This window comes from Anomaloglossus baeobatrachus, chromosome 3, assembly GCF_048569485.1.
Source record: "Anomaloglossus baeobatrachus isolate aAnoBae1 chromosome 3, aAnoBae1.hap1, whole genome shotgun sequence".
Taxonomy (NCBI): domain Eukaryota; kingdom Metazoa; phylum Chordata; class Amphibia; order Anura; family Aromobatidae; genus Anomaloglossus; species Anomaloglossus baeobatrachus.
In genome coordinates this window covers 239147999-239166651 of record NC_134355.1, presented here as the reverse complement: position 1 = coordinate 239166651, position 18653 = coordinate 239147999, and the positions used below count along the sequence as shown (strand labels likewise).

The 18653-nt window shown below is 43.1% G+C and overlaps 1 protein-coding gene across 6 annotated transcripts in view; it reads left to right on the top strand.

The window, feature by feature from the left end:
- Positions 1-18653, top strand: part of QKI (QKI, KH domain containing RNA binding) — a 292754-nt gene that overhangs the window by 58530 nt on the left and 215571 nt on the right. For all 6 annotated transcript variants that reach the window (XM_075339776.1, XM_075339775.1, XM_075339777.1 and 3 more), the window contains exon 2: positions 9303-9451. In XM_075339776.1, coding sequence (XP_075195891.1) covers positions 9303-9451 — 149 coding nt within the window. The remainder of the gene's footprint in view (positions 1-9302; positions 9452-18653) is intronic.

Sequence of the window (18653 nt, the reverse complement as noted above, 5' to 3'; positions counted from 1 at the left end):
TAGTCCAGCAATGATAATTTACTAAAACAGAGGGCATGTAAACAGCATACAGTGTGATGAGCGGTATCGCTGAAATCGGGGTTAACCCCTGTAGCATACATGGCAAAAACCTGCTTAGATTCCCTTTTAAGAGGCGAGCTCATCTTACTGAGCTGTTATGCACCACTGCCAGAAATGTTACTCCAGTCAGGGGCTTCAATATACAGTGTGTCTGCCATAATTTGACACTAATGGTGTACATTATAATGCAATAGGCTGGTGCCCTAGGTCCGCTCTGGTTTACCCACTTTTCTAAAAGCTGTGGAAGCTGGCCAGGAGTGGCATAAAATGACACAAGGTGCTACATTTTTCCATAACTTTGAGTTACAATAACAATTTTGTGACATTTTTCAATGAGATTTGTCAAAATTTTGGCAATATCACCTTGATGAATTGGGTCCTATGTGACTTGCACTACATTACATTAATACTGTGAATTAGAAGGGGTAAATCGGTCCCAAAATGTAATGCTGGATTCTATTTTTTAATCAGTGAAAGCATTATAAGGCTATGTGCCCACGCTGCGGAAAATGCGCGGATTTTGCCGCGGATTTCTCACGGAAAAGCCGCGGATTTCCCGAAAATCTGCAGCTCAGGCACTTCCCCGCCATTTCTATGGCATTTTGGAAATGCTGTGCACACGCTGCGGATTTTTCCGCAGCGGATTTCGTGCGGATTATTGCTCCGGAAAAATCTGCAACATGTCAATTATTGTTGCGGATTTTCATCCGGATTTTGGCTTTAAAATTGGGAAGAAAAAAAAAAATCCGCATCAATTCCGCGGCAAATCCGCACCTTTTGAAAAGGTGCGGATTTTGCGGGAAAGGTGCGGATTTTGATGCAGAAAAATCCGCAGCTACAGTCTCCCGTGGACACATAGCCTAAGAGTGATTCTGTAGATTTGTGACTGCGTGTATTTCTGGGAATTTTTCTCCCTCTGTGTCATGCTGAGATACAAGTATTCCCAGAATCCGTTCCAGCCATCTGTTTGGGAATGAAACATCTGTGTTATGAACGATTATTGCAAAATGTTGTTTGTGGTCAGATGCACCACTTTCCCTCTGCTCCGGACTGGATTTGCCTCATCTCGTATTCTATACCAACCCCCTATTTCCATTATTTTTTCATCTCTCCCCAAATCTCTCTCCTGCAGGCTTTCCATTACTCGTTTTAGAGTAGTGTTCACACTGCCAATGGATTCTAGACTCTATGGGCTATTACTGTGACGTCTATGCTTTAGTGGTCACACAAATGTCCAGTTTGGGTATGTGTAAACGTTGTGAGAAGTGGGCAGAGAAATAATCTGCTGCTGTGGGATTATCATCCATAAGAAACAGAATGGCTATGGATCTGTTCATATATGGATATGTGTATGGCTCAGGGAAACCCTATGGGACAGTGTGCTGTCCGAGAAAGAAATGGAGAGCGCACAGATGTGTCACCTGCATGTGTGGAGGCCGGGTGTAAGGGAGAATTCTGAACTAGGCGCTGTGACGGATCTGTTCCAGGTAAAGGCCCCGTCACACACAGAGATAAATCTTTGGCAGATCTGTGGTTGCAGTGAAATCATGGACATATTGTTCCATTTGTACACAGCCACAAACCTGGCACTGATTGTCCACAATTTCATTGCAACCGCAGATTTATCTGTGTGTGACAGGGCCTTAAGGCTATGTGCACACGGTGAGTATTTAGTTACAGAAATTTCACCACCAAATCTGCATCTCTTAGGCTACTTTCACACATCAGGTTTTTGCCATCAGGTACAATCCGGAAAAAAACGGGTAAATCTGATCCGGTACCGCATCCTTTTTATCCCCATAGACTTGCATTGTAACCGGATTGTACCTGATGGCTTTGCGTTGCATCCGGTTTTTTCCGGATGCGGCAAAATTTATCAAAGCGGCGGCCGGAGGCAACGTATCTTGCAACGTTTTTTTGTCCGGCAAAAAAACCGCATCGCGCCGGATCCGGCGCGATACGGCATGTTTTACAATGAAAGCCTATGGACGCCGGATCCGGCGCAATGCGGTAAAAAATGGATGCGGCTACCGGATCCGTTTTTGTTAACTGCGCATGCACCAAATTAATTAAAAAAGCTGATCCTTCAAAAAAAAGGACAAACCGGATGCAAAAACGGATGCAAACCGTATCCACCGGATCCGGTTTTGTACGCATCCGGCATAACGGATCCGTTAAAAACCGGATCCGGTGGATACAGTTTGCATCCGTTTTTGCCGGATCCTTTGCATCAGGAAAAAAAAGGATTGTGCCTGAATGCAGAAAACTGATGTGTGAAAGTAGCCTTAGCAGAAAAGACATGTTTTTTGACACGCATTCTGGGATGGAAAAATGCTGAAAGAATACACATGCTGCAAATTTATTTCTGCACCACTTCTGCAATGGGAAAAAGAAGCCACGCACACACAACTTCAGGATCCTCATTGACCTATATAATAATGACTTTGCTGGCATAAGGGTTTGCTTGCAGCTTTGTGACAAAACTGCACTAAAAAGTCAGAAAACGCAATAAGAACATGCTGTGTACACAGCCTTACACATCCATTTTCATCTTTACACCTATCAAAAGTGGATGTTTTTTCTTGAATTTTGTCTTCAGTTTTTCCGTCATTTTTAGTTTTGTCTGTTTTTTTTTCTCCCCTTTTTGACCTCCATTTTTAAAAACCGCTTAAAATGTTTTATCAGTGTGCACTTTGCAATATATCACTTAAAAGAAAATAAACAGATAGCTTCTGGTTTTGACAGATTTCTACAGACTTGAAACACCTGGTCTAATCCACAAAAATGTTTGAGAATAGAATTTAGCAGAACAGGCACACAATCCTAAAATGTATATGTGGATGCTTCCATTATACTCTAGGGGACAGCACGCAGATCAGAAAAATGAATGTGTGAATTCTGGCTTATAAACACTCTTCAGCAGCAGATTTTTATCAATGACTATTTAGAACCTTACTTAAACGGTAGTAATTATTTCCCAAGATTCTTTACTAGATTACATTGGAAGAGCTGCTAAGTGGGGGTTCAGATCCTGAGACCCCCTATCAATTGCTGAAAATTTCTGTGTGACGTGCAGCCACTACGCGTGTGCACCCAGTGCGGTGTATGGGGTTCGTACAGTGTGAGTGGGGTATAGACTTACTATCGAGACTATGCATTGATCTGCGTGACCTATCAAGGCTTCGTTCACATGTCCAGTAATCACCTGTTAGGCGGATCCAGCAGCAATTGCACACAACTTTTTTGTACAACTAAGAAAAAAAAAATTCAACTGGATCTGTTTTTTTTTTCTTAATATTGACATCTATGGAAGACAGATCCGTAAAATAGTCATCTGTTTACTTCGATTTGAAAATGATCTAGTAAGCAAACAGATCCTTTCCAAATTTAAGAAAACTGCTGGCCACAATATTTCCATCTAGTGTGAGTATACCCTAATGGCTGAGGTATCGTCTTCCGAGATCTGATTTATGAGGTTGTCACAGAACCAGTGTCTGCGTCCAGCCGAATATCACCATGCACTCATTAAGGCTTTCCTTGTTCATTTATAGAAAGTTTAGTAAAACAATTTTTTTTCTGTCTCTTGCACATTGGCACAGGGCATGTTTGGAGATTATTGGGTCTGATTGGGAAAACTATGTGTAGTTATTTTCCAAAGGAGAATGGTCTCCTGGCCAGTGTCGTTCATCCGGCAGCCCTGAGTCACTCAGCCGCACCGTACAGGGTTTAAGAATAAAATATGACTGGGTAGAGATAACTGAAAGGCTGCACGCCGTTGCTCATATGTGTCTGTGCAGGGCTGAGGTGTATGACATACAGCTAATTTTTCAACAGTTGGTTAGCAGACGCTCTTCATAAGGGGTTAAAATAAAATCTGGTTTTCTCCTGTGAGCACTATTTATAAAAGTACTTAGGATGATTAAACTGTCACGCTAGTGATTAATGGACAGTGCTTTTGCTGATTTGTCAGCTCTCTCAATTTCAGAATTCAATCATTTTCTTTTGTGTGGAAAGCCTGCAGGCCTGGAGAAGTCTTACCTCCCTAGTCCTGCTGCAAGGCTTTCATCAGCCCCACCACTTCTGGACTGGAACCACTGCGGGCCTCGCTTTCCCTTCAGCTGACATGCTTAAACTCACTTGACATTAGTGATGTACCAATCTTTCATGGAGCTAATGAAGATACATGAAAAAGTGTGTGTGTGTGTGTGTGTTTGTTAGAGTTATGTATATATATATATATATATATATATATATATATATATATATATATATATATATATATATATATATATATATATATATATATATATATATATATATATATATATATAGAGAGAGAGAGCGCTCTGGCAAAAATCAAGAGACCACTTCCAAATTGTCAGTTTCTCTGATTTTTCTCTTTAGAGATACATTTTTGAGTAAAATGTAAATTGTTCTTTTATTCTATAAACTACTGACAACATGTCTCCGAATTTCCAAGCAAATACACTTTGTATTTTCTGAAAATATGAAATGATTAAAATAACAAAAAAATAGTGCTTTCAGACCTCAAATAATGAAAAGAAAACAAGTTAATAATCATTTAGAAAACACAATACTAATGTTTTACCTCAGGAAGAGTTCAGAAATCAATATTTTGTGGACTAACAATGATTTTTAATTACAGCTTTCATGCATATTGCCATGCTTTCCACCAGTCTGTCACACTGTTTTTGGGTGACCTAATGTCACTCCTGGTGCAAAAATGTAAGCAGTTCTTTGATGGCTTGTAACTATCTTTCTCTTGATTACATTCCAGAGGTTTTCAATGGGGTTTAGGTCTGGAGATTGGGCTGGCCATGACAGGGTTTTTATGTGGTGGTCCTTCATCCACACATTGACCTAGCTGTGTGGTATGGCGCATTGTCCTGCTGGAAAAAAACAGTCCTCAGAGTTGGGGAACATTGCCTGAGCAGAAGGAAGCAACTGTTTTTCAAGGATAACCTTGTATGCGGCTTGAGTCATACGTCCTTCGCAAAGTTTAATCTGTGCAATTCTAGCCTTGCTGAAGCATTCCCAGATCACCACCAAATTTCACAGTGGGTGAAAGACACTGTGGCTTGTACTCCTCTCTAGGTCTCTGTCTAACCATTAGACGACCAAGTGTTGGGCAAAGCTGAAAATAAGGCTCATCAGAAAAGACTACCTTACTCCAGTCCTCTATTGTCCAATCCATATGGTCTTTGGCAAACTTCAGCCTGGCTTTCCTTTTGCTTCTCATTGATGAAGGGCTTTTTTATAGCTTTACATGACTTGAGCCCTGCCTCTAGGAGCCTGAGATGAGCTGTTCTTGCCATGCACTTCACCCCAGCTGCCATTTGTCATTCCTTTTGTAGGTCACTGTCATGGCCAGCCCAATCTCCAGACCTGAACCCATTGAAAACCTCTGGAATGTAATCAAGAGGAAGATGGATAGTCACAAGCCATCAAACAAAGAAGAACTGCTTACATTTTTGCACCAGGAGTGGCATAATTTCACCCAAAAGAAGTGTGAAAGACTAGTGGAAAGCATACCAAGATGCATGAAAGCTGTGATTAAAAATCAGGGTTATTCCACAAAATATTGATTTTTGAACTTATTTTCTTTGCATTATTGGAGGTCTGAAAGCAATGCATTTTTTTATTTTGACCATTTCTCATTTTCAGAAAACAAATACAAAATGTATTTTTTGGAAATTCGGAGACATGGTCAGTAGTTTATAGAATAAAAGCACAATTTTACATTTTAATCAAAAAATATAAAGAGAAAAATCTGAAACTAAAAATGAGTGGTCTCAATTTTTGCCGTGTGTGTGTGTGTACAGTACAGTACAGTACAGTATAGTACGGACCAAAGGTTTGGACACACCTTCTCATTCAAAGAGTTTTCTTTATTTTCATGACTCTGTAAATTGTAGATTCACATTGAAGGCATCAAATCTATGAATTCACACATGTGGAATGAAATATTTAAAGGGAAGCAACCACCAGGATTTTTGTATATAGGCTAAAGCCAGTGCTATACTAGCGCTATCAGGCTGCTTATCTACATACCATTAGTGTTAAACTCAGATGTGTAGGTTTTGAAATCCAAGAAAGTGAAGTTTGTAAAATGAGCAGCTTCTTGAGTGACAATTGCACTGGAGCAGATCATATGACCTGGTATCCAGCTTTGGTGGCTGAGGCCCCGCCCCTTCTGGTCACATGACGTTGTGCAGGCACGAGATTATGGGTGGCGCTGTGATTTTCATCAGCAAGCTCCCGCCCATTATCTCATGCCCGCGCTTTCCCCTCTGCCTCCACCGTTCTGCGCATGCCCTGGCCAGATGACCCAACATCACCTCTTTCCCATCTAGCCCTGGAGCAGGAAATAGATGGGAGGAGCGGAGCAGGACACCACCGATCATCTGGTCATCTGGCCAGGGAATGCGCAGGACGGTGGAGGCAGAGGGGAAAGCGCGGGCACGAGATTATGGGCGGGAGCTTGCTGATGAAAATCACAGCACCGCCCATAATCTCATGCCTGCGCAGCGTCACCAGCGGTCCCACTGTGCACAGTCCCGCTACAGTGACACGGCGCATGCGCGAGACATCGGACGCACTGGGCGGCGTCCTGAGGTATGTAAATGACCGTTGGGGGACGGCCTAATGCAGCAGGAGGGACAGTAACGGACAAGACAGACCGCCCCCGTGTACCATTAACAAGATTTTCAAACTGACAGGTACCACTTCATAAACTATTTTGATCTAAAAGGGGGCAGAATAACTATATAGGAACCTTGCTAGAATGCAGCCCAGGAGCTGCAGAAGGGGAAACTTTTAGGTTTAGGGCAAAATTTCTGCTGACAGGTTCCCTTTAATTTGCTGCGGTAATCTAGAGATATTTCACCCCATGCTTCCCACTCCCTCCTCCCACAAGTTGGATTGGCTTGATGGGTTGTTGTAGGGTAAAATTGGCTCCAATCAAGCTCTGTCTACAGGGTATGGTGTTGCAAAATGGAGTGATAGCCTTCCTTATTGAAAATCCCTTTTACCTTGTACAAATCTCTCACTTTTCTAGCACCAAAGCAACCCCAGACCATCACATTACCTCCACCATGCTTGACAGATGGCGTTAGGCACTGTTCCAGCATCTCTTCAGTTATTCTGTGTCTCACAAATGTTCTTGTGTGTGATCCAAACACCACAAACTTCTATTCGTCTGTCCATAATACTTTTTTCCAATTTTCATCTGTCCAATGTCTGTGTTCTTTTGCCTATATTAATCTTTTTTCCTTTTTATTAGCCAATCTCAGATTTGGCTTTTTCTTTGCCTCTTTGCCTTGAAGGCTTGCATCTCGGAGTTGCCTCTTCACTGTAGACATTGACACTGGCGTTTTGCGGGTACTGTTAATGAAGCTGTCAGTTGAGGACCCGTGAGGCGTCAATTTCTCAAACTAGAGACTCTAAGGTACTTGTCTTGTAGCTCAGTTGTGCAGCGGGGCCTCCCACTTCTCTTTCTACTCTGGTTAGGGCCTGTTTGTGCTCTCCTCTGAAGGGAGTAGTACACACTGTTATAGGAAATCTTCAATTTCTGGGCAATTTCTCGCATGGAATATCTTATTTTCTAAGCACAAGAATAGATTGTTGAGTTTCACATGCAAGTTCTTTTTCTGGCCATTTTGAGAGTTTAATGGAACCAACAAATGTAATTCTCAACTAGCTCAAAGGAAGGTCGGTTTTATAGCTTCTCTAATCAGCAAAACTGTTCTCAGCTGTGCTAACATACTTGCACAAGGGTTTTCAAGGGATTTCTAAACATCCATTAGCCTTCTAACACAGATAGCAAACACAATGTACCATTAAAACACTGGAGTGGTGGTTGTTGGAAATGAGCCTCTATACACCTATGTAGATATTGCATTAAAAAACAGGCGTTTGCAGCTAGAATAGTCATTTACCACATTAACAATGTATAGAGCGTATTTCTGTTTAATTTAATGTTAGCCTAATTAAAAAAAAATGTGCTTTTCTTTAAAAAATAAGGAAATATCTTAGTGACCCTAAACCTTTGAACTGTATACACCTTTCTCATGCACAAATGTTCTAAACATACACACATACATGATATGCAGACGTTCTATGTAAGCCATATGTTATAGAAGTGAGTTTCACATGAATGTGTGAATGCCATGTGTATATTCATAAAATATAGATATATTTGTGTGTGTGTGTGTGTGTGTGTATATATATATTTATATATATATATATATATATATATATATATATATTTGTGTGTATATGTGTGTATATATAATTAGTATGTGTGTAAAGCAATATAGCGACATACTCTTTCTTCACTTACTGTAGCGTGCGGTGTTTGGGTTGTTTTTTTCTTTCCTCTACTGAAACGCTTGCTGGAATATTGTATCTGCTGCACTGTGTATTTGTCCTATTGTAGGCTGAACTTTTTCCAAGCGATGTGAAATTGATGCGGATTTTGCCAAGGGTACTGTAATCTTTTTAAATTCCGCCTATGTAGGCTGAATATAACCTTATGGCCACAGAGGAAGCATAATAATGTAAAGGCTGTTACAATAGCAAGTGAGTACAAACCCCTAATCCAGGGTAATCTCCGGCATTGCTAGGGATTTGGTTATCATTTTTAAAATCAAGCAGCTGATTATGTAAAACCAACTAGCGTCTAGTGCAGAATACGCCGGCTTCTACCCTGGGAGCCAGTTTTGCTTACTTGCTTGGGGCAGCATTTTTCTCTGGTCTCTCAGGTCCATTATGTTGTTGCCCTTTCAATTTATTTGACATACTTGATATATTTTCGGCTGTATTTTTATCAGAATGACCTTTCAAATTAAAAGCACGTTACGTGGCTGCTGTTTTTTTTCTCTTAAGCATTTCTGTTTTAGCCGCCATCCATCACTTTAATAAAGTCACAGGCCTTCTTGTTAGACTCCATGCAGACCCTGAGTATGGGCTCTACTCGGGGTGCACTCACATTTGTCATTTGGAGACAGACTAGAAAAGCATATTTGCAGAAAAAGAAAGCTATATGTAACTGAGTGGCATACGTAACTGGCTAATGTCCGAGCCGGCTATTTTATTCCAAGTTTTCGTGCCTAAAAGAAATAACTGTACTATAAAAAAAATTACAACTAAACCTTATTTGAAATCAAAAGTGTAATATTTGTGGTTTGCGGCTATTGATTGTGTTTTTTGTTTCCTTGCAGAGATCAGCAGGGTACGGAAAGACATGTACAATGACACATTAAATGGCAGTGGCAACCCTGATAGGCGAAGTGCAGAATTGCCTGACGGTATCGGACCTATTGTACAGTTACAAGAAAAACTTTATGTGCCTGTAAAAGAATATCCAGACGTAAGTATAGGCTTTAATTTGTCTGATTTTCTTATTGGGGCAGCTGAAATACTGGTTTTGCGATGCGATGTCATTGTGCTAGTGTGATTCTGAATCACATCTGTGACTCTGCAGGGTCTCCAGCTCAGGTTAACACCAGAAAGACTTGTCTGTAATACCCAATGGCCGTAAAGGTGGCCTTCTCGTCTTGGCCATTTCTGGAATATCTGCAGGATATGTCATACATTTCTGATAATGTAAGTGCCACTGCTGGGACCAGCACCTATCATGTCCGGCTTAGGGCCTTGCCTTGGTGGAAATGTATGGGGCGCTCACTCCATTCACCCCTGTGGGAGTGCTGGATACAGCCAAGCCAGTGTGCTCTATTCCATAAATGGGTGCTACTTTTAGACTATAAACTTTAAGTGCAATGGTCGCCCAGTTTGGGGCTGCAATCCGTGTTAGCTTGTGCTTCAGTGTATAAAGTCCGGAGCTGCTGGTCTGTGACTAAACATAATCGCAGGGTATGTCTGGTGACAAATCAGCTGCCTAAGGTTATCTCTCCAAATGATAGGTGATAACTTGCAGATCTCAAGAATGGGGCTCTAAAATGGCTCCAAGAAATGAATTGGTGGCCACTGCGCTGCTCCTTCTATATAGGATTGTCAGAGGTAGCTTCTGGCTATGTGCAGATGCGAAGTACTTGGTGTAGAAATTTCTGCACCAAATCTGCATCTCCTGGCTAAATACAGCACTTTTTTTTTTTTTTTGTGTGGTTTTTTTATGCATTTTTTTTGTGTTTTTGATGCGTTTAATTTTCATGCTTTTTTTTTTATGCATTTGGGGTGGAAAAACAGCAAAGAACAATGAAAGAATTGACATGCTGCAGATTATTTATTACATAAAATCTGCAAGGAAAAATAAGCAACCTGTGTGCAACACTTAAGGATTGTTACTCACTTTGGTATGAGGCTAGCTAAACATGAAGATTTGTGACAACTGCACTAAAAACGCAATAAAACAGTGTGTGCACAAGGCCATAATTCTGTACTTTGTTCTGTCCAGAAGTGCATTCTATGGGGGCAGTTCAGAGTCTTTCAAGCGCTTTCTGATAACATGCAATCCGTTAATGATTGGAGTATCCATTTAATCCTGTACTCTAAGGCTATGTGCGCACGTGTGCGCTCTGCACTGCACCTAAAAGGTGCGCTTCAGAGCGCAGCTGAAAAGCTCCGTTCTGAAGCGCATGGTGCCGGCGAGACCGTGCGCTCTTCCTGCAGCTCCTGCCATAGACAGAGCAGGGGCTGCCGGCAAAGCGCACGGAAGAAGTGACATGTCACTTCTTAGAACGCAGCGATTCGGGCAGCAGCCAAATCGCTGCGTTCTAATATGCCACGTGCGCACGGCCCCTGCACAATCTCCATAGATTGTGCAGGGGACGCAGGACGCATGCAGTTACGCTGCGCTACAAAGCGCAGCGTAACTGCATGAATTACGCACACGTGCGCACATAGCCTAAAGGCCCCTTTACCCACTGAGACTTTCTAGGTATCCCACCAGCGATCCAGACCTGGCCAGGATCGCTGGAAAGTCACTGGTGAGCTGTCAAACAGGCAGATCTGGCCAACGATGCAGCAGCGATACGGACCTGCAGAACGACCTTGCTGGTCGTTGGGGACATGTCACACAGCAGCTATTTGATGTTGTAACGGTGTCAAACACACCGATGCATGCTGTGCAGCGGGAAACAAAGGACCAAAAAATGGTGCTGAACGACTTGTAGCGATCAGCGACATCACAGCAGGGGCCAGGTCGCTGATGCGTGTCACACACTGCAATGTCGCTGGGGAGGTCGCTATTACGTCACAAAATCGGTGACGTTACAGCAATATCGCTAGCGATGTTGCAGTGTGTAAAGGGGCCTTAAGGCTAGGCTCGCATTAGCACCAGTGGTTCCAACAAAGACCTGAACAATATAGAGTGGCACGCTCATTTTTTTTGCGTATGCTATCGGACACTGTAACGGGCCGTGGCCCTATTATTGTCAGTTCTGTGGGGTTCTAATCATTCTAATGCTTATGTGTTGGAATTCTTTTTGTTGTATTGAGGATATGTGTAGATGACCTTATAATTATACTGCAGTACACAGATTTTAATAGTATGCTCTTGTCTTTGTAAGCCAAATGGCAATTTTTGAAGTAAACAGCGTTGGGACATGGCAGCCACTGAACCTAGCAACTAAAGGTTACTGCCGACTCTTGACATTGACAAATAATATTTCAGGAAAGGCGACAGAATTGCATCCTTGCAATAATGTGTCCATTTAAAGCTTCCCTAAAATAGATTTAGGATAGAACTTCCCAAGCATGAAATAGGTTTCTGTTGTTCAATTTCATCTTTAAATTTAAATGCAATAGCACAATTCGAAAAAATTGACATTTTTTGTAAGTCTGTAGCTGAAAGTAAAAATATATATTCCAGTGTAAACTTAAAAGGCTATAAATAATGTTTCGGAGATCTTGTTGGCCCCTCATAAGCAGAATTTCCTTGTAATTGCCATGTACTACCAGAGCAGTTGTTCTCAGAGACCACCGCAATTTCATGATTGGATCATAGTTTAGGCTCTTAAAGATACAGTATGTCACTAGCGATGAGTGATCTCTACCATGCTCGGGTGCTCCGTACTCTAAACGAGCAGTCGGACGATCTCATACCGTGTACGGAGTGTAATGGAAGTCATTGGGATCTGAAGCATTTTTCCAGATGATCTTCCTGAAAAATACTTGTTTCCCATTGACTTCCATTATACTCTGTACACAAATCACGTCTGCCTGAGCATCTGACTGGTCGTTGTCGAGCACCCAAGCATGGTAGTGATCACTCATCACTATATGACATACACACTTGACTGTAATTGTGGTTCCAAGTGCACAACGCTTTCCTTGAACTGAAAATAAAGCATGCCTGTGCAGGGGCGTACATGAAAATCATGGGGCCCCATAGCAAAAGTCTGAATGGGGCCTCCCCATGCGATAAAAAAAGACTAAAATATTAACATAAACAGCACACGTCTGGAGGGGACATACAAGTTAGTGGGGGGGACGTATATTCACATTATGAATTAATCTTCTTTATTCTAGCAAGGCTATACATTTACCAGTCCAGTAAGTAGACTATTACCGGGCCTTGTTCCGTCTGCAGAGGACCAGTCTAGGCAGTGCTGTGCTCCTGTTTTGTGACTGTGTGCGATGCGCCCGTTTGAGTCTCTGCCGGGTGCAGACACCGTGCTGAGCTGCCTATGAGCAGTACAACCACCAATGTCTGCTGCCGCCCGCCTGCCTCCAAAGCTCCTCTCTCTGGCTGTAAAGCTACGTCAGCCAGGGGCACATGTAAGTTGAGCCAGAGAGAGGAGCAACAGAGCAGGAGCAGCTTCTGGGACACAGCAGTGCACACAACGCCTTGGCGCTGAGCTGCCGATGCTGACAGTCTGACACAGCCTGGCTGGGAATCGGGGGCTGGCTGGCGAATTTTTGCCTGGGGGCAAGCAGTGGCCCCTGATAAGTGACCTATACTTATTGGCTCTGATTCATTAAAGAGGTGGTCCAAAATTAAAATTTACTTCTAAGGCTGCTTTCACACCTCCGGTTTCTGCAATGCGGCACAATCCGGCACTTTGCAGGAAAATCGCAACCGTTTTTTTTTGCTGCCGGTTGCGTTTTTTCTGCATAGACTTTAATTAGTGCCGCATTGTGCCGCAAGGCCTTGCGTTCCATCCGGTTTTTGCCGCATGCGGCAGATTTAGCCGATGCGGCGGCCGGATGGAACGTTGCCTGGCACGTTTTTTTGTGCGGCAAAAAAACCCGCATCGCGCCGCATTCGGCCGATGCGGCGCATTTTTCAATGCATGCCTATGGCGGCCGGATGCGGCGCGATGCGGCAATAACCGCATCCGGCCGCCGCATGCGGTTTTTGCCACTGCGCATGCTCAGTAGCATGCCACAAGCGGCAAAAACCGGACTGGCCGCAAAGGAAAAACTTATGCAAAGGATGCGGTGTGTTCACCGCATCCGTTGCATAGTTTGCACAGCCGGATTGAGCCGCAGAGCTCAAACCGGATGTGTGAAAGCAGCCTAACTCTGTTATTATCCAATCTTTTTTCTAGTATACGTTAATGAAAACTTCCCTCACTACTCTGCTTTATTGTTTTACTACTTCCTCTCTGACACTTTTTGTTTGAGTATCCCAGGGTGAATTGGGGATTTTCAAACGTCAATAATGGGCAGAGACAAACAAAACAAAAAACAAATCTTTATTTTTATATAGCGCTAACATATTCCGCAGCGCTTCACATACATCAGGAACGCTGTCCCCATTGGGGCTCACAATCTAAATTCCCTATCTGTATGTCTTTGGAGAGTGGGAGGAAACCGGAGTACCCGGAGGAAACCCACGCAAACACGGGGAGAACATACAAACTCCTTGCAGATGTTGTCCTTGGTGGGTTTCGAACCCAGGACCCCAGTGCTGCAAGGCTGCAGTGCTAACCACTAAGCCACCGTGACTCTGGTCAATCTGCAGCCTCTGCCCTCTTGCTGAATCAAAGCATCATCAGTGACCTCCATTTCAGGGGCTGGGCTAATCCGTGTTTTACTTTGCATGCACCAGCTGTCATTTCCAACAGATGCTCAGTAGAATCTTGTCACTGTGCACTATTCTTCTCCGTGCACAATGAAAGTGAACTCCTTCGCCGCCTCTGTTCAGAAGTGATGTCACTTGTGGGAATGGCGCTGGTCTCTGCTTGCTCGTTCTTTACTGACAGTGCGGTCTGCTGCCAGCTTGTCACTTGTAATCAGAGCTGGCGAGGGAGTGGACTGCCATTGTGCACTGAGAAACATTCTGCACAGTTCCAAAATTCTGCTGAGCTTCTGTGGTAACTGACAGACTGCGTATACTCAATAGAGCAGGGACGAGCCCAGCCCCTGAAATGGACGTTACTGATGACAATGTCAGAGAGGGGGCAGAGGCTACAACAGTCACTGCAGCCTCTGTCCCCTGATCATGACTCGTTTGAGCCATCAAGCATGCACTGGGATTTTCAAACGAAGCGACATCAGAGGAAATTTAAAAAAAAGTTAGAAATTCCCTATCCCTCCCTCACTTCTCTAACTCCAGGAAATAGTATATTAGAAAAAATATTAAATTGTGAATTTAGATACAGATTTCGGAGTAAAAATAAATTTCATTTCAGAGAAGTCCACTGCATTTCAAGTGCATGTTCCAACCTTTACAATTTCAGGTCTTATCCTTAGGACAGGCCATTATCACATCTGGAGATCCATCTATCGGCCGACTATATAGCAGTATTACAGCATTGTACTATTGATGTGAATAGAACAACCCTGAAATACCTTCAAGAACCTCTTAAAGTACAAACCAGCAGCAGCCAAAGTAACAGTGCCCGACGCTCGCTGGGCACCGCAGGGCCCGACGCTCGCTGGGCACCGCAGGGCCCGACGCTCGCTGGGCACCGCAGGGCCCGACGCTCGCTGGGCACCGCAGGGCCCGACGCTCGCTGGGCACCGCAGGGCCCGCAAACCAAATAACTCCAGAGTAAACAGTAATAAAAAATAGTTCTATCAAAGTGTTACACAGTAATAAAGGATATATTTACTGCCGCCATAAAAATGATTCAATTATACAAATCTATAAATATCTACATTTCATTTTATGCATCAACAAACTAGTCAGACAATTACCAAATATCAGATACTTTATAGTGATACTGAACACACCCACCATATCAAAACCAATAATACTACTATACATTGCAAAATAATGCCGCCACACCATGACCAAATTTTATCAACACCTAGTCTGAATATAACCACCATCCTGTTACTGAGCAAAGCCCAATGCACCAAGACGAGTGGGATCAAACCGCAAATCCCCCCCCAAAATCTGCAGTGTGTGAACTTGGCCTAAAGTAGCGATATCAACCTTCGTGCCCCTCACCGCATACAATATAAATTTTCACATGTCTCCCCCATATAATGGTAATGATTATGACCCTCTTTTTATAGCCTTAGGAGCTATATTAAAATTTTGCACAATGCAGGGATAATACACAGCGGTATTACAGTACGGGCATAATACACACAGTGATGTCACAGTACAGGCATAATACACAGTGATGTCACAGTACAGGGATAATACACAGTGATGTCACAGTACAGGGATAATACACAGTGATGTCACAGTACAGGGATAATACACAGTGATGTCACAGTACAGGGATAATACACAGTGATGTCACAGTACAGGGATAATACACAGTGATGTCACAGTACAGGGATAATACACAGTGATGTCACAGTACAGGGGTATAATACACCCAGGGATAATACACACAGTGATGTGACAGTACAGGGGTATAATACACCCAGGGATGTCATAGTACAGGGATAATATACACAGTGATGTCACAGTACAAGGGTAATACACACAGTGATGTCCCAGTACAGGGGTATAATGCACACAGGGATGTCCCAGTACAGGGGTATAATACACACAGGGATGTCCCAGTACAGGGGTATAATACACACAGGGATGTCCCAGTACAGGGGTATAATACACACAGGGATGTCCCAGTACAGGGGTATAATACACACAGGGATGTCACAGTACAGGGGTATAATACACACAGTGATGTCACAGTACAGGGGTAATACACAGGGATGTCACAGTACAGGGGTATAATACACCCAGGGATGTCATAGTACAGGGATAATACACACGGATGTTACAGTACAGGGATAATATACACAGGGATGTCACAGTACAGGAAAGGGCAGTTTTTTTCTGTAGTATTACAAGCAGACATTTGTACATTATAATACTCACCTGCTCCTGTGCTGTGAGAGATGTTAGTGGCTCCGACCTCTCTGCTGCACTTCCTGTGGGTTCTCTTGCCTGTGTTCAGATCCTGTCCTCTGCTTTTTCTTTCTGATTCTTCTACTCTCCACTTCTTTGTGTGCTCTGCTCTGTTTACTGTGATGATTCTGCTGCTCCTGCCTTGTTGCTCTGTTTTCTGTGGTCTCTGCTCATTAAGCTCTCTGCTCCTTCTTTGCTTCTCCTGCCCTTTTTTTTCATCTTTCGATCTCCCGTGCTATACTGAACAAGCTCCGCCCCCTCTCCTGATTGGCTGTTCTCCTCCTGGCATCTCTCATAGCTGTGGAAGAAAACGCTGCCCGTGGACTCCTTCCTCTTTAGCAGAGGCCGCGCCATGTGCAGTGTCTGCATATCTGTGTTGCAGCCAGTGTGCATCTATACGAACAGTGCGGGCCCCCAGCTGCCTTAATCAGCTACTTGGTGACCTCCCCGGGGCAGACCGCCCGTGCTAGGAAATCTGAAAGTGAAAGTGCACACACAGCAGGCAGCTGGGGCCGGGCCCCCTTCAGGTCAGGGGCCCCATAGCAGTGGCGTGGCCTGCCTCTATTAACCCTAGAACGCATACATGGGACCTCGCAGGCCTACTAGGTTACTTGTTTTCTATTTAAAAACAAAAAAGTGAGCCGGAGTATGAGATGGTATACATGGAACTTGTGAGACCATGTTCACACTGGCCATGAGACAAAGAGAAACCAAGGGAAAAATTGTGAAAACATACCCTGCTGTAACGAAATAAAAGCATAGTGCATATAAACATAGGGTACTTAGTAAACACTGTTTTTGATCAAAAAAAGCATAAAGCTATCCCACCAACGCCAAGGTGTACCCAGTTGGGATAGTACCTACACTCTCTAATATTAAAACCTTACCATGGGTCTAAAATAGGCCTCAATGTGGCTAAGGGCTGAGAGCGACCGGGTCCCAACAGGACACACACAGTCAGGGGGATTCACAGAATGAAATGTCCAGCTCGCTGAGAAGGGGGCCACTCCCTGTTTGTACTGAATACAAAAAAAACTACATAAAAACAAAAAAGTGAGCCGGAGTATGAGATGGTATACATGGAACTTGTGAGACCATGTTCACACTGGCCATGAGACAAAGAGAAACCAAGGGAAAAATTGTGAAAACATACCCTGCTGTAACTAAATAAAAGCATAGTGCATATAAACATAGGGTACTTAGTAAACACTGTTTTTGATCAAAACAAGCATAAAGCTATCCTACCAAACGTCAAGCTGTACCCAGTTGGGATAGTACCTACACTCTCTAATATTAAAACCTTACCATGGGTCTAAAATAAGCCTTTATGCTTTTTTTGATCAAAAACAGTGTTTACTAAGTACCCTATGTTTATATGCACTATGCTTTTATTTAGTTACAGCAGGGTATGTTTTCACAATTTTTTCCTTGGTTTCTACTTGTTTTCTATTGTAGATTTGTATGGTTGCGCCTTCTAGGGTTAACTGTATGCCACTGTGCCTGTTGAATAGCTTTGACATCATGTGAGGTAATCTTCAACCGCTGATCCTTCTAGACTGATTGTGATGCACCATGTCACTTCATAGAGAAATGGGCTGAATAGCTTGAAAGCCCAAGATACAATTTTGTCGGTTTCTAAAATCCCATTGATGGATTGATTTGCCTAAATGTCAAGAGAATCTGTCACCAGATTTTACAATACAAAGTGCAATCATTCTTCGATCTCTTAAAACCTGATGAGGCTGGCAGACTTACTTCAAAAACTCCATGTCAGAATAGCACTCTAGTCAGTTTGAAAGTGTAAACTGCAGCCTCCACCCATTCAGAGCTCCTCTCTTGCTGAGATCTCACACTGCTCAGTACAAGCTGAAACGTATTCCGGTCCTATCTCATAGTCCCTGAATTAGCAAAGCTTTTACAGTGAAAAAAGATTCAAGCTTTGTGTAACTGGAAGTTGTGCAAAAGTTGTGCGCTTTTTGGCCTTTTCACCCCAGTTTCTCCCTGTTGCGCCTAAATGGATGCAGCTGAAATGGGAGGGCATGGCATAGGGCGTCTAATTCATGATTATCTGTGAAATATCGAATGCCAGAAATCTTCTTCCAGTCACTGGATAAAGACCTGTGGTGAGGTGCACACAACTTGTCAGATGCTCCTGATTCATTAACACGCATGACTCCAACACCAAGACCAGCCTTGATGAATTGTGACTCTAGTTTATTTATTGTTTTTGTTTTTTAAACATACAAGTTTTTGTGCTTTTTATTTTTTTCCCCACTTTTCAGTTCCATAAACT